Source organism: Salmo salar, chromosome ssa18 (genome assembly GCF_905237065.1).
Source record: "Salmo salar chromosome ssa18, Ssal_v3.1, whole genome shotgun sequence".
NCBI lineage: Eukaryota > Metazoa > Chordata > Actinopteri > Salmoniformes > Salmonidae > Salmo > Salmo salar.
This window is the reverse complement of record NC_059459.1, coordinates 66,440,103-66,456,990: the sequence shown is the minus strand read 5'-3', so window position 1 is coordinate 66,456,990 and position 16,888 is coordinate 66,440,103. Positions and strand designations below refer to the sequence as shown.

The 16,888-nt window shown below is 43.9% G+C and overlaps 1 protein-coding gene across 1 annotated transcript in view; it reads right to left on the bottom strand.

The window, feature by feature from the left end:
* Window positions 1-10,535: 10,535 nt before the first annotated feature.
* Window positions 10,536-16,888, bottom strand: part of LOC106577756 (ephrin-B3) — an 81,218-nt gene continuing 74,865 nt past the window's right edge. Inside the window, exon 5 of the mRNA XM_014156074.2 lies at window positions 10,536-15,652. Coding sequence (XP_014011549.1) covers window positions 15,201-15,652 — 452 coding nt within the window. The 3' untranslated portion in view covers window positions 10,536-15,200. The remainder of the gene's footprint in view (window positions 15,653-16,888) is intronic.

Here is a 16,888-nt window from a genome sequence, read left to right as displayed (position 1 = left end):
GCCTTTACGACCAGGACCAACTCTACAAGGCAGCAATCCCAACTTTTGCCAGGACCCTGAAGGACGTCACCCTCAACCTCAACCTCAGTCACCCTCAACCCCTCAAGCCCCAGCACCTCACACAGGAGCAACAGAGCAACGGACGCCCCGCTCAGACACGCAAGACACCCTCACAGACCTGCAAGACCCCCTCCCAAAGGACCTGTACCAAGAGAACCCACGCCAAGAGGACCTACACCCAGACCACAGCTTCACCAGCCACACCCCAACCAGCTGAGACCACCCCAAACAAACCCTGGACACACCCTATATAGGCCCCCCCAGATCAGTCTTATGCCCCTTCTGCCCCCCCATGCTCCTTGCCCCTGCAGCAAGGACCTCAACATGACAGCTGCACATATGCCCAGGCCGTGAGCAGAGCAACAGGCCCAACCACCACTAATGCACCTCCAAAAGCCCCATCCTGCAACCTAAGAGGAATGTATCAGATGCCCAACATGCTCTGCTCACACCTACTGTAATGGTCCCGGCATAAACCACACGAAAACAACACTAGACACCATGGAACACAAAGCTTTTACTATTTCATCCTGGAATATACAAGGTCTGAGGTCATCTGCCGTTGGCCTAAAGAGCACTAACCCAGACTTCATCAAAGAAATTAAAATATACACATTGTCATCCTACAAGAAACATGGTATAGAGGAGTTGACCCACTGGTTGCCCTCTTGGTTACAGAGAGCTGGTAATCCTATCCACCAAACTACCAGGTGTGAAACAGGAAAGGTACTCGGGTGGTATGCTAATTTGGTATAGAGCAGACCTAACCCACTCTATTTAATTAGTAAAAAAATGAATATTTTACATCTGGCTTGAAATTAATAAGGAAATGATCTCAACAGAGAAAAATGTCCTCATGTGTGCTACCTATATCCCGCCAATAGAATCCCCATACTTTAAAGATGACAGCGTCTCCATCCTAGAGGGGGATTTCAACCATTTCCAGGCTCAGGGACATGTACTAGTCTGTGGCAACCTAAATGCCAGAACCAGTGGTGTAAAGTACTTAAGTAAAAATTCTTTAAAGTACTGCTTAAGTCGTTTTTTGGGGCATATGTACTTTACTTTACGATTTATAATTTTTACAACTTTTACTTTTACTTCACTACATTCCTAAAGAAAATATTGTACTTTTGCTCCATACATTTTCTCTGACAACCAAAGTACTCATTACATTTTGAATGGAAACTAGTCAAATTCACTCACTTATCAAGAGAACACGTTGTCATTCTACTGCCTCTCGTCTGGCGGACTCACTTAACACAAATGCATCTTTTGTAAATAATGTCTGAGTGTTGGAGTGTGCCCCTGGCTATCTGAATTTTTTTTAAATCAAGACAATTGTGCCGTCTGCTTTACTAAATAATGGGAATTTTAAACAATTTATACTTTTACTTTTGATACTTAAGTATTTTTTAGCAATTAATAAGTATATTTTACTCAAGTAGTATTTTACTGGCCTACTTTCACTTTTAATTGAGTAACTTTCTATTAAAGTATCTGTACTTTTACTCAAGTATGAATTTGGGAACTTTTTCCACCACTTGCCAGAGCTGGACAAGAACCTGACACTCTCAGCAAACAGGGGGACAAACACCTACCTGGAGGTGACAGTATTCCTTCCCAAATATGCCCCCCTTGACACAACTATGATAAAATAACCAACCCAGAGTCTTTCAGAGCATGCACAGTCAGCCCACTAACACCCCTATCAGATCACAGCAAAATCCCAGTCGACTTGAACAGAGCAATATTCAATCATGAGCCATCAAATCCAAAGGAACTGCACAATATTAAGAAATGCTATAGATGGAAGGAAAGTAGTTTAGAAACCTACCAAAAAACAATTAGACAGCAACAAATTCAATCCCTTTTAAACAACTTCCTGGACAAAACGTTCCACTGTAATAGTGAAAGGGTAAACTTTGCAGTAGAAGGCCTAAACAAGTATATTTGACCTTTCAACTTCCCTATCACATCTAAAAATGTCAAGTAGACAACATTTGAAAATGAACAACAATGACAAATGGTTTGATGAAGAATGCAAAAACCCAAGAAACAAATTGAGAAACCTATCCAACCAAAAACATAGAGACCCAGAAAACCTGTCTACTCCTACACTATGGTGAATCACTAAAACAATACAGAAATACACTACGGAAAAAGAAGGAACAGCACGTCAGAAATCAGCTCAATGTAATTGAAGAATCCATAGAATCTAACCACTTCTGGGGAAATTGGAACACACTAAACAAACAGCAACACAAAGAGTTGTGTTATCTATCCAAAACAGAGATGTGTGGATAAACCACTTCTCCAATCTTTTTGGCTCCATAACAAAGAACAGAGAACAAACAGCAAAAACATATACATGATCAAATACAAATCTTAGAATCAGCTATTAAAGACTACCAGAACACACTGGATTCTCCAATTACATTGAATGACCTACAGTACCAAATACAAAGCCTCCTACCCAAAAAGGCCTGTGGCGTTGATGGTATCCCAAATGAAATCATGAAATATACAGACCACAAATTCCAATTGGCAATACTAAAACTCTTTAACATCATCCTCAGCTCTGGCAACTTCCCCGATATTTGGAACCAAGGACTGATAACCCCAATCCACAAAAGTGGAGACAAATTTGACACCAATAACTACCGTGGGATGTATGTCAACAACAACCTTGGGAAAATCATCTGCATTATCATTAACAGCAGACTTTCCTCAGTGAAAACAATGTACTGAGCAAATGTCAAATTGGCTTTTTACCAAATTACCTTACAACAGACCAGGTATTCACGCTGCACACCCTAATTGGCAAACAAAGAAACCAAAGCGAAGGCAATGTCTTCTCATGCTTTTTGACTTCAAAAAAGGTTTTGATTCAATTTGGCATGACGGTCTGCTATACAAATTTATGAAAAATGGCCTTGGAGGAAAAAACATACAATATTATAAAATCCAAGTACACAAACAACAAGTGTGCGGTTAAAATTGGCAAAAAGCACACAATGTTTTACCCCACAAGGCCGAGGGGTGAGACAGGGACGCAGCTTATGCCGCACCCTCTTCAACATATATATCAACGAATTGGCGAGGGCACTAGAACAGTCTACATCACCAGACCTCAACCTACTAGAAGTCAAATGTCCACTGTTTGCTGATGATCTGGCGCTTCTGTCCCCAACCAAGGAGGGCCTACAGCAGCACCTAGATCTTCTGCACAGATTCTGTCAGACCTGGGCCCTGACAGTAAATCTCAGGAAGACAAAAATAATTGTGTTCCAAAAAAGGTCCAGTTGCCAGGACCACAAATACAAATACCATCTTGACACCCTTCGCCCCACAGCACACAAAAAACTATACACACCTCGACCTAAACTTCAGAGCCACAGGTAACTTCCACAAAACTGTGAACAATCTTAGAGACAAGGCAATAAGGGCCTTCTATGCTATCAAAAGGAACATACAATTTGACATACCAATTAGGATCTGGCAAATCAGTTATAGAACCCATTGCCCTTGATGGTTGTGAGGTCTGGGGTCCGCTCACCAACCAAGAATTCACAAAATGGGACGAACACCAAATTGAGACTCTGCGTGCAGAATTCTGCAAAAATATCCTCTGCATACAACGTAAAACACCAAATAATGCATGCAGAGCAGAATTATGCCGATATCCGCTAATGATCAAAATCCAGAAAAGAGACGTTAAATTCTAAAAGGAAGTGATTCCCAAACCTTCCATAACAAAGCCATCACCTTCAGAGATGAATCTGGAGAAGAGCCCACTAAGCAAGCTGGTCCTGGGGCTCTGTTCACAAACACAAACAGACCCCACAGAGCCCCAGGACAGCAACACAATTAGACCCAACCAAATCATGAGAAAACAAAAAGATAATTACTTGACACATTGGAAAGAATTAACAATAAAACAGAGCAAACTAGAATTATATTTGGCAGAATACCTGACCACTGTGACTGAACCAAAATTAAGGAAAGCTTTGACTATGTGCAGACTCAGTGAGCATATCCTTGCTATTGAGAAAGGTTGCCACAAAATGAGGTGGAAATTGATCTGCACTTCCTAACCTATCAAATGTCTGACCATATTAGAGATACATATTTCCCTCAGATTACACAAAACCGCAAAGAATTAGAAAACAAATCCAATTTTGATCAACTCGCATATCTATTGGGTGAAATACCACAGTGTGCCATCACAGCAGCAAGATTTGTGACCTGTTTCCACAAGAAAAGGGCAACCAGTGAAGAACAAACATCATTGTAAATACAACCTATATTTATGTATATTTATTTTCCATTTTGAACTTTAACTATTTGTACATTGTTACAACACTGTATATAGACATATTATGACATTTCAAAGGTTTTTATTATTTTCAAACTTGTCTGAGTGTAATGATTACTGTTAACGTTTCCTTGTTCATTTCACTTTTGTTTAACCATTTCACTTGCTTTGGCAATGTAAACATATGTTTCCCATGCCAATAAAGCACCTTGAATTGAATTGAGAGAGAGAGAACGAAAAAGAGAGACACAGAAAGACAGCCGGACGGACAGTCTGACGGCCTGACAGACGGACAGACCGAAAAAGTGTGATAGACGATTAAACTCTGTGTCAAGGTGAGTGAACGATGACAGCAGAGCTGAGAATGGTAATTACCTGTCCCTTCCCCAGCTCAGCCTGTACTTTGTAAACACATAGAGGGTCACAAAGATCACATCCAACCACACTGCTTGACCTCTGACACCTAGCTGTCTCTCTTCTGAACTCTTACCTTGACATTTCCGAGTTCACCTGTCCATCAGGTGGAGGCCACCCACTGTCGCTCTCTTTCTCCGCCTCCCTCTCTCTTTCTCGTCCATATTGCTCTATCTGTATGTCTCTCACTCTCCCTCTCCCTGCCTCGCTCGCCCCCTATCATCTCTCTTGCTTCTCTCTGTTTGCCCTTCAAAAAACTTGGCATATTAATCACTCAGCCGCCATAATCGTATGTTTCCCACTCCGGCGCTTTGATTTGATATGCAGATTCTTGAGTACCTTTATACGATTTACCGAGAAGCGAGAAAACATCTCCCTCCATCGTTGACCTTCGCCTATCCCCATGGCAACGACGTCTTAGCGCGATTGTTTCCGCGGCAAGTCAAGTGGGCCAATCCTTGGGTTTTAACTTGCCGCCGAAGATTTGTGTGTGTGTGTGAGTGAGTGAGTGTGTGTCTGCCGAAGCTTTTCAAAATCTAATTTAGGGGATTATCTGTCTATTGATTTTACTTAAAGTGATTTTTTTTAGCTGGTGTTATAAAGTAACAGTGATGAGACGACACACACACAGAGACACTCAGACACACACACAGACTAAGAAAGTAACAGTGATAAGTTGTGGTGTTAGGCTTACTTCCTCCGAGAGGCTGGAGGAAGCTCAGCCGTCTTGCCTGGGAGAGCAGTGTGTGTGTGTGTGTGTGTGTGTGTGTGTGTGTGTGTGTGTGTGTGTGTGTGGTGTTTTGTGTGTTCATGCTGCATAGCTATCATCCTCATAAAGCATTAAAATGCCACTTGGTGCACTGAACTTGAACAGATTACCAGAGAAATGATTACCATGAAATGATTACCGTGAAATGATTACAGTGAAATGATTACCTGAAATGATTACCGTGAAATGATTACCATGAAATGATTACCGTGAAATGATTACCATGAAATGATTACCGTGAAATGATTACCGTGAAATGATTACCTTGAAATGATTACCTTGAAATGATAAGAAGACCACAGGAGTCCAGCTAAACAGCACTTAAATCCTAATATATACTGCTCAAAAAAATAAAGGGAACACTTAAACAACACATCCTAGATCTGAATGAAAGAAATAATCTTATTAAATATGTTTTTCTTTACATAGTTGAATGTGCTGACAACAAAATCACACAAAAATAATCAATGGAAATCCAATTTATCAACCCATGGAGGTCTGGATTTGGAGTCACACTCAAAATTAAAGTGGAAAACCACACTACAGGCTGATCCAACTTTGATGTAATGTCCTTAAAACAAGTCAAAATGAGGCTCAGTAGTGTGTGTGGCCTCCACGTGCCTGTATGACCTCCCTACAATGCCTGGGCATGCTCCTGATGAGGTGGGGGGAGTGTTCCCCTGAGGATCTCCTCCCAGACCTGGACTAAAGCATCCGCCAACTCCTGGACAGTCTGTGGTGCAACGTGGCGTTGGTGGATGGAGCGAGACATGATGTCCCAGATGTGCTCAATTGGATTCAGGTCTGGGGAACGGGCGGGCCAGTCCATAGCATCAATGCCTTCCTCTTGCAGGAACTGCTGACACACTCCAGCCACATGAGGTCTAGCATTGTCTTAAATTAGGAGGAACTCAGGGCCAACTGCACCAGCATATGGTCTCACAAGGGGTCTGAGGATCTCATCTCGGTACCTAATGGCAGTCAGGCTACCTCTGGCGAGCACATGGAGGGCTGTGCGGCCCCCCAAAGAAATGCCACCCCACACCATGACTGAACCACCGCCAAACCGGTCATGCTGGAGGATGTTGCAGGCAGCAGAACGTTCTCCACGGCGTCTCCAGACTCTGTCACGTCTGTCACGTGCTCAGTGTGAACCTGCTTTCATCTGTGAAGAGCACAGGACGCCAGTGGTGAATTTGCCTATCTTGGTGTTCTCTGGCAAATGCCAAACCTCCTGCACGGTGTTGGGCTGTAAGCACAACCCCCACCTGTGGACGTCGGGCCCTCATACCACCCTCATGGAGTCTGTTTCTGACTGTTTGAGCAGACACATGCACATTTGTGGCCTGCTGGAGGTCATTTTGCAGGGCTCTGGCAGTGCTCCTCCTGCTCCTCCTTGCACAAAGGCGGAGGTAGCGGTCCTGCTGCTGGGTTGTTGGCCTCCTACGGCCTCCTCCACGTCTCATGATGTACTGGCCTGTCTCCTGGTAGCGCCTCCATGCTCTGGACACTACGCTGACAGACACAGCAAACCTTCTTGCCACAGCTCACATTGATGTGCCATCCTGGATGAGCTGCACTACCTGAGCCACTTGTGTGGGTTGTAGACTCCGTCTCATGCTACCACTAGAGTGAAAGCACCGCCAGCATTCAAAAGTGACCAAAACATCAGCCAGGAAGCATAGGAACTGAGAAGTGGTCTGTGGTTACCACCTGCAGAACCACTCCTTTATTGGGGGTGTCTTGCTAATTGCCTATAATTTCCACCTGTTGTCTATTCCATTTGCACAACAGCATGTGAAATTTATTGTCAATCAGTGTTGCTTCCCAAGTGGACAGTTTGATTTCACAGAAGTGTGATTGACTTGGAGTTACATTGGGTTGTTTAAGTGTACCCTTTATTGTTTTGAGCAGTGTATATTGCAAGCTAATGCATTACAGGGCTAACGGGAAAACACTTTTGTCAAGACGGTGACTATCGTTGCTCGCCGCTCTTTCAAAGTGTGTTGTTTTATGGGAGTCAAAATTGTCAGGCCTGCGCCTACAGGTCAACTGCTGGAACTTTACAAAAAATGAACTTCGTTCTTCACCAACTTCATCCTGTAGCCATCACCTGCATTGAGGGAGGCTTTATTGGCAACCAATCATTAGGGTGTTTTAATTGACTCACGCGAATGTGACCAAAGAAGACTGGAAAAAGAACCAGTTTTCCGTGATTTATGTGTACAGTGGATATATACAAATAAAATGTGATATTTGAGGCTCTCTCTCACTAAGTGATTGTACAATGTACACATAACATTACACTATGACTTCAGTATGTGAGTGTGTGATATGGGGGTCAGATACATGTTCATTTCAACATTATATAGAAAACGTTTCTAAAACTATGGCAACGCTGCCATGTTGATCTGAGCCTTGCTGTTGGGAAACCACATTACTGTCCGACTTTCAGGTGTCACAGATGCACTTCCTCTGACTTCACTCCTCCACTTTCATCTACCGTCGGTTGCTTTAGCCTTACCACTCAAACGTGGCCGTTAACATGGGCTTTTAGTGGCTAGCAGAAGCTAACAGAGGCTAACAGGGATACATTAATATTAGCTGTTTTAGCGGCTAGCGGAAGCCAACAGAATATAACAGTTTTAAGCCTAGGTTGTCATGGTATGGTCAGTGACTCACTACCTAGTTAAATACCACACTCTTTGTGTCTGTGTTTCCGACAGTGTGTGTGATGTGAGTGTGTGTGATGGTGTGTGTGTCTAATCTCCTCTCACAGGCCACAGATCAAACGGTGTGTCGCAGCTGCCTGGTCATCTCTCCCTAGGCCACCCTGGTGAGTGTGTGTGTGTCTGGGATCAAAACGGCTGGAGCTACCAGACGCCAAACGTTGCCATGGCAACGAGCCAAAGGGAGCATGTAAGGAGGAAGGAAGAAGATGGGGAGAGGGAGAAAAGGAAAGAAAGAAAGAGGGGAGGCAGAAAGAAAGGTAAGAGGAATAGAGGAGAGAAGGGAGAGAAAGGAGAGGGGAATATAGAGAGAAAGGTAGCTGGTACAGAATGGGAGGAAACAGAGAGAGAAAGGAAGTTGGTACAGAATGGGAGGAAACAGAGAGAGAAAGGTAGCTGGTACAGAATGGGAGGAAACAGAGAGAGAAAGGTAGCTGGTACAGAATGGGGGGAAACAGAGAGAGAAAGGTAGCTGGTACAGAATGGGAGGAAACAGAGAGAGAAAGGTAGCTGGTACAGAATGGGAGGAAACAGAGAGAGAAAGGAAGTTCATACAGAATGGGAGGAAACAGAGAGAGAAAGGAAGTTGATACAGAATGGGAGGAAACAGAGAGAGAAAGGTAGCTGATACAGAATGGGAGGAAACAGAGAGAGAAAGGTAGCTGGTACAGAATGGGAGGAAACAGAGAGAGAAAGGAAGTTGGTACAGAATGGGGGGAAACAGAGAGAGAAAGGTAGCTGGTACAGAATGGGTGGAAACAGAGAGAGAAAGGTAGCTGGTACAGAATGGGGGGAAACAGAGAGAGAAAGGAAGTTGGTACAGAATGGGAGGAAACAGAGTGAGAAAGGTAGTTGGTACAGAATGGGAGGAAACAGAGAGAGAAAGGAAGTTGATACAGAATGGGAGGAAACAGAGAGAGAAAGGTAGCTGGTACAGAATGGGAGGAAACAGAGAGAGAAAGGTAGCTGGTACAGAATGGGGGGAAACAGAGAGAGAAAGGAAGTTGATACAGAATGGGAGGAAACAGATAGAGAAAGGAAGTTGATACAGAATGGGGGGAAACAGAGAGAGAAAGGAAGTTGATACAGAATGGGAGGAAACAGAGAGAGAAAGGAAGTTGATACAGAATGGGAGGAAACAGAGAGAGAAAGGTAGCTGGTACAGAATGGGAGGAAACAGAGAGAGAAAGGAAGTTGATACAGAATGGGAGGAAACAGAGAGAGAAAGGTAGCTGGTACAGAATGGGAGGAAACAGATAGAGAAAGGAAGTTGATACAGAATGGGAGGAAACAGAGAGAGAAAGGAAGTTGATACAGAATGGGAGGAAACAGAGAGAGAAAGGTAGCTGGTACAGAATGGAAGGAAACAGAGAGAAAGGAAGTTGGTACAGAATGGGGGAAACAGAGAGAGAAAGGAAGTTGGTACAGAATGGGGGGAAACAGAGAGAGAAAGGAAGTTGGTATGGAATGGGGGAAACAGAGAGAGAAAGGAAGTTGATACAGAATGGGAGGAAACAGAGAGAAAGGAAGTTGGTATGGAATGGGGGAAACAGAGAGAGAAAGGAAGTTGATACAGAATGGGAGGAAACAGAGAGAAAGGAAGTTGGTATGGAATGGGGGAAACAGAGAGAGAAAGGAAGTTGATACAGAATGGGCGGAAACAGAGAGAAAGGAAGTTGGTATGGAATGGGGGAAACAGAGAGAGAAAGGAAGTTGATACAGAATGGGAGGAAACAGAGCGAAAGGAAGTTGGTATGGAATGGGGGAAACAGAGAGAGAAAGGAAGTTGATACAGAATGGGAGGAAACAGAGAGAAAGGAAGTTGGTATGGAATGGGGGAAACAGAGAGAGAAAGGAAGTTGATATAGAATGTGAGAAACAGAGAGAAAGGAAGTTGGTACAGCTGCATATGTTACGACTGACGTCATTTATGTCGATATGTTGCCAAGCAACAACCAACACTAACGAAGCTGGGGTAGATAACCGGTTGATCACACAGTGTGTGTGTGTGGACTGAATGGGTACCTTTATATAGAGGAACAGTGAAAGGATGCCTGCTGAGAGAAACCCCTATAGGAGAGATAAGGGGAGAGACCTGACAGGGTCTATCCACAGGGTTACATCTGAGAGACTGGGCCTCACAGGAGTACATGAACTCTTTCACACACACACACACACACACACACACACACACAAAGAACTTCACACTCCATTATACAATAATGAACTCACGACCAGATCAGAGTGGTGCTTAAACATTTTTTTTTTTAATCAACATTTTTCCAAAGCAGGAATGTACTAGTTTTCCCGTCTCTGTAGGGGTGTGTTGGAGTATAGGAGGAGAGGAGGAGGTCGAGAGGGGTCATAGTGATGGGGGAAGGGGGGGGGAGGAGGACACAAAACCCATCTCACACATTAGTGTCCCAATACAGTCTCAACACGTCACGTACAAGAGCCAACCCGCTCTCTCTCGCCTCGACTCGCTGGCTATTGGCACAAAGAAACACACACCACACACCACACACCGGCAGAGAGGTGAGGGAGGAGGTGGTGTGCGTTTTTACAAAACAGGAAACCTCTCTTTCGATAGGAGGATCTAGCTAGCGTCCATGAGAAAAAGCACATTGAGAACAGTCCAAAGCAAACAGTGAAAGAGAGAAACAACCTGCTAGATAAACACTGACCGACATGAAAACAAAAAAGCTAGAGCTTTGAGTCCTGGAGGGAGCTTCTTCCCAGAGAGAAAGAGAAGAGAGGGGGATGGAGAAGGAGAAGAGAGAGACATAACCCACTGGGCACACACTGGTTGAATCAATGTTGTTTCCACGTCATTTCAATGAAATGATGTTGAACCAACGTGGAATAGACGTTGAATTGACGCCTGTGCTCAGCGAAGGAGCCATTTCATAAAGGAGCATCTTCAGAGTAGCAACTCCACATGTTCCAGAAAGAAAATTCAAGTGTTTATTTCTGTGGCAGTGGCCACCTTGGTCAAATAATGTCATTTCAGGGTCGGAGGATTCCAGAATTCAGACACCAGAAAATAGTTTGTAGTTTATTTAGACACCAGAATAGAGTTTGTAGTTTATTCAGACACCAGAATAGAGTTTGTAGTTTATTCAGACACCAGAAAAGAGTTTGTAGTTTATTCAGACACCAGAATAGAGTTTGTAGTTTATTCAGACACCAGAACAGAGTTTGCAGTTTGGCTTGAGGGTGTTTTTGAAGGTATATTCCTGTTGGCTGTTTATTTATACTGTAGACAGGACAGACACATACACACATACCAAGATGATGGTAGAGTACACACAGACCGGGGAGAAACTTTCCCCATATTTTGTCAATTTCTCTTAACACTTTCTAAGTTCAAAAAGTATAATGTGAACAGATAACACAGCATACAAATGATATGAAACAGAGAGCGCAGTTGTCATTGTAACACATTTAACAGCAATATCCCAAATGAAGCTTCTCCAACAGGTGTGCACATGAATAACACACACTTTGAGTGACGCTTTTGGAAAAAACACACCCCTGTTGAGCATGAGGGATATTTCAAAATATGGCACAGTATCTATTGTCTTCTATTTTGTGTGAGCACGTACGTATGTATTCAAAGGTTGTTGTGGCTGTGTTGGTCTAACACTTGTCTCAACAATACAGCGGCTAGCCTGTACAACATCACTGATCACACGGCATTGAAAAATGTTTTGTTCTAGAAAAAGGAAGTGAAAACGGGTATCATTAGACAGGCTTATAGTGAGACTGACAGGAGCTGTGTTTGAGGAAAAACACCCATACGCACGCACGCACGCACGCACGCACGCACACAGGGAGGACAAAACCTCTTTTCATCCTTCCGTCACACACAGAGGTTGACTTAATCATGGGTAGAAAGCCAGGACTGTGTCAAAAATAGGGAGCCACATGAGAGCAGTCTGTGTGTTTGTGTGTGTGTGTGTGTGTGTGTGTGTGTGTGTGTGTGTGTGTGTGTGTGTGTGTGTGTGTGTGTGTGTGTGTGTGTGTGTGTGTGTGTGTGTGTGTGGTGTGGCAGAGATGTAGAGAGAGCCAGACAGAGAGAGTGTGTGTGGTGTTGAATGCAATCAGTATGTATTTGTACTCAGTATGTGTGTAAAATCAGCGTATACTTTTGTATGTATGTATGTGTGTGTGTGTGTGTGTGTCTTACAGTGAAAGAGAATGTGAGAGGGATCAGTGTGTCTGCAGAGAGTGTCTATCATTATAATCAGCTTAAAGAGTGTGTGTCTGAAATATAAAGCTGTTGCGAGGTAAAAGGGGAGGATGTCTGTCTATCTGTCAGTGTGTGTGTGTGTGTGTGTGTGTGTGTGTGTGTGTGTGTGTGTGTGGAGATTAAATCTCTCCTCCTTATTTCACAGTGAGGTTTCCCCCCTGAAATCCATTTCAGTTGCGTGTCCGTTCCTCTCCTCCCTCCTCCTAGGGTTCATCACTCCTTCGCAGCGTTCCATTAAAGGAAAGACTCCTATCCTCCGCAGCAGTCATCGCTTCGCTCTCTCCATCCTTCCCAGGGATCCTTCTCTCATCTCTCAATTCAACTCCTATCCTCCTCTTCTTCTTCCATCTGTTCTCGCATTCTTTTTCTTTCTTAGTGTGTAACTCCTTCTTCAGTTTCTTCTCTCTTTCTTTTAACAAAAGTTCTGTTTTCAGTCACTCTCTTTTCTCCCTAGACAGTGACTCCGGTTCACCTTCTTGCTTTTAATTTCATTTCTTTTGGAACCTTCCCTCGTTTATTTTCCACCTTGCTTTTTCTTGTGTGTTCAAAAACATTTGAAAAAAAAAAAAAAACGTTCATAGATGGTTTCTACCTCAACAACTTCCACAAACGAGGTCTAAACTTCAAAACTACAGCATATTACAAGAACTATAAAAATATACATAGGGGTGGGAGGCCCAGAGGGAGACAGGGAGGGAGGAGGGGAGGGAGGGAGGAGGCGATGAGAGAGAGAAGGAGAGACCTCAGTTCGCCAGGAAAAGAAAAACAAAGGGATTAAATTAATTTACAACTCAAAGGGGAAGGAAATAAGGTCATGTTTCTAAAAAAATAAACCAGCGGATAAAAAATATCTAGCAGTAACAGAAGAAGTGGAGTTTTACAAGTGGAGGAATAAAAATGAAAAACAATAGAAAACAAGACGTCTAAAAATGACTTACTGGATATTCATATATATATATCATCTATAAGTGTTGATAGCAATAAAAAATCTCACTTTCTTCCTATATTCGCTCACTTTTTTGAGTTTTGGTTTTTAAGACAAGTCTAAAGAACAAACACACATGCACATTCTCTCGCACGTCGTGTATACACGGAGAAACACAGGCATACACACACACACTCACTGACACACAAAACACACACATACTCGCTGTACTAAAGCACACTAACTGCACACACACCTGTACGTGTAACAGTGTCATAATTATTATCCTAGTCCCACATACACAAGCACACACATACACACGTTATTAAAATATACAAGAATCTGAATGTCACTAAGACTCAATTGGTCTGACCTCTGGCACCTGAGCCTGATCACGTGGCGAGAGAGTCAGAGGCCCCTGGTCCAATGAGAAACCATACACACACAAACAAACAAACTAACATTAGGGGACACAGTCTGTCTCAGGGGCCAGTCAAGGGCCAGTCAGGGGCCAGTCTCGATAGGTCTGCTATAGCACAGCACTGGAGTTACAGACAGAGTTCTCTGGTTGGTTGGTAGTTGGACTTTAGGTTTTCTAGGGTCCGAGTCCCATAAGGCCATGCTGTGGCGTTACTGGTGTGTGTTCTCTCACACTAGCTTGGTGTGTGTTCTCTCACACTAGCTTGGTGTGTGTTCTCTCACACTTGTCCTCATGGTGTATAGGGCGGGACTCTTCTCTTCAGCTCTGGATGGGGGGGTTTCGATTCGCTGTGAGAAAGAAAGGGGGCGTAGCCCAGGGTACTTGTCATTGCTGTCCTCTTTAAAGGGCCCGGTGGGGTCCAGTAGGGGGGTTATATACTAAACCTTCACTTGGCTTAGTGACACAGTTGAGTGAAGAGTGGTGGGCGTGAAGGACGGCCTCTTCAGTAAGCTAGACACACACACCTGTGGCTGAGGCTGGGGTTGGATAGGGCAGTTCATATGCTGTTTAGTGCCCTAAAGATCTGGTTTTGGAGTAAGTCATTGAGGGACTATTGTAGGTAGGTTGTAAGTGGTACTGTACTGTATAGAACAGAGTATATTGTAGGTAGGTTGTAAGTGGTACTGTACTGTATAGAACAGGGTATATTGTAGGTAGGTTGTAGGTGGTACTGTACTGTATAGAACAGGGTATATTGTAGGTAGGTTGTAGGTGGTACTGTACTGTATAGAACAGGGTATATTGTAGGTAGGTTGTAAGTGGTACTGTACTGTATAGAACAGGGTATATTGTAGATAGGTTGTAAGTGGTACTGTACTGGATAGAACAGGGTATATTGTAGGTAGAGTGTAGGTGGTACTGTACTGTATAGAACAGGGTATATTGTAGGTAGAGTGTAGGTGGTACTGTACTGTATAGAACAGGGTATATTGTAGGTAGATTGTAGGTGGTACTGTACTGTATAGAACAGGGTATATTGTAGGTAGGTTGTAAGTGGTACTGTACTGTATAGAACAGGGTATATTGTAGGTAGGTTGTAGGTGGTACTGTACTGTATAGAACAGGGTATATTGTAGGTAGGTTGTAAGTGGTACTGTACTGGATAGAACAGGGTATATTGTAGGTAGATTGTAGGTGGTACTGTACTGTATAGAACAGGGTATATTGTAGGTAGGTTGTAAGTGGTACTGTACTGGATAGAACAGGGAAGGGTGGTAGTTGGTGGTACTGTAGGTTGTCATGGTGACGACCTTCATACTTTGTAGTAGATGTTGGCTGGGCTCTGGGGGGGCATCTCCTGGACGATATAGACGGGGTGGCCGTAGTCCCCGCTCACCTTCTCGTAGTGAGGGCAGTACGCCGAGTCCGAAGTCCGCAGGGGGATGATGATGTCACTGGGTTCCGAGCCGTTGTTATTCCCGCTCCCGTGGCCACCCCCATGCCCACCGCCGTGCCTCTTGGGGCTGGTGAGGGAGGACAGCGATAGGGGTGGGTGGTGGGACTCCGAGTGCTTGGCGTGTCGCCGCCGGTAACACACCACGCAGATCACTGCGGTGACCAGGAGGAGAAAGGCGGAGCCTCCTGCGGCGCCGGCAATGACAGCCACGTTGGAGGGGGGAAGGGGTCCGTTCTCACCACCCGTGCCTCTTGAACCACCGCCGTCACCGCCAGGAATCCTGGGATGAGTGGTGTTACCAGCACCAGCTGTAAAATGACACAGTAAATGTTTACTTTAAAAGGATACTTTGGGATTTTGGCAATGAGGCCCTTTACGTACTTACCCAGAGTCAGATGAACTCGCGGACACCATTTTATATCTCTGTGTGCAGTTTGAAGGAAGTAGATAATTGCCCTCATTGCCAAAATCCCAAAATATCCCTTTCTTTTTCACTAACCTTTTGCATTTCATATGTTTAGGGTTGGTGGTAGGGATAAATATTTTCCCGAAAATCGGCCAAGTTTCAATACTGGATTAATTCATATTTATTCCGAGAAATACCGCAAAAATTGGAAGTGGCCATTTAAAGCATTGAAAACCAAGTCACTATGCAGAGTTCTCCCCAAATGAGAGGGGTGCTGTGCCACCATGTGAAGATTACACAGCAAATGAAACTGATATTTAGTAACGATAGAGTAACTATCTTTGATCACCAATGACATTGCGAATTGCGAAACAGGTCATTCATAAATTCAGAGCGTTCTCATGTTCCTCAATTAATTCAGCGCATTTCAGCAGTGGGCTATCTGGACACAGAGCACACTCCGAGTAGGCTACAGCGTTGTTGAATCATACAAACTTTGTAACGGCAGTCAAACAAAAGTCAAATGACCAAAGTAGCGAAGCTTGCCAGATCCCCTCCTTCAACGAATGACAGAACATCTCATATATTTGGCAAAGTCTAGTTGATGATCATACAGACAGCAGATCAGCTCATGAACAACAGGGAGATGAAGAGTGGAAATAGTTTAAATATCAAGGTATCTTAACGGGAACCAACACTGTTTTAAAAATATCCATATCTACTCCCGAGTGGCACAGTGGTCTAAGGCACTGCATCTCAGTGTTAGAGGTGTCACTACAGACACCCTGGTTCGAATCCAGGCTGTATCCCAACCGGCCGTGATTGGGCGGCACAGAATTTGCCCAGCGTCATCCAGGTTTGGCCGGTGTAGACTGTCATTGTAAGAATTTGTTCTTAAGTGACTTGCCTAGCTAAATAAAGGTGAATATAAATACTAGCATACTGTTTGTTGATCAAACATTCTCTACCGAAGCTCTCATAAGGGCAGCAATACGAGACAGCGCAGGGGAAATGTTATAGAGGAGAGATGTGTTTTGATAACGCGACCTATGAATTACAGAATAAAGTTAGGAGTTTTCATGCGAGACAGTAGTCCGGATTTTGGGTTTCAGTGGGATTGGGACTGGATAAGAGGATC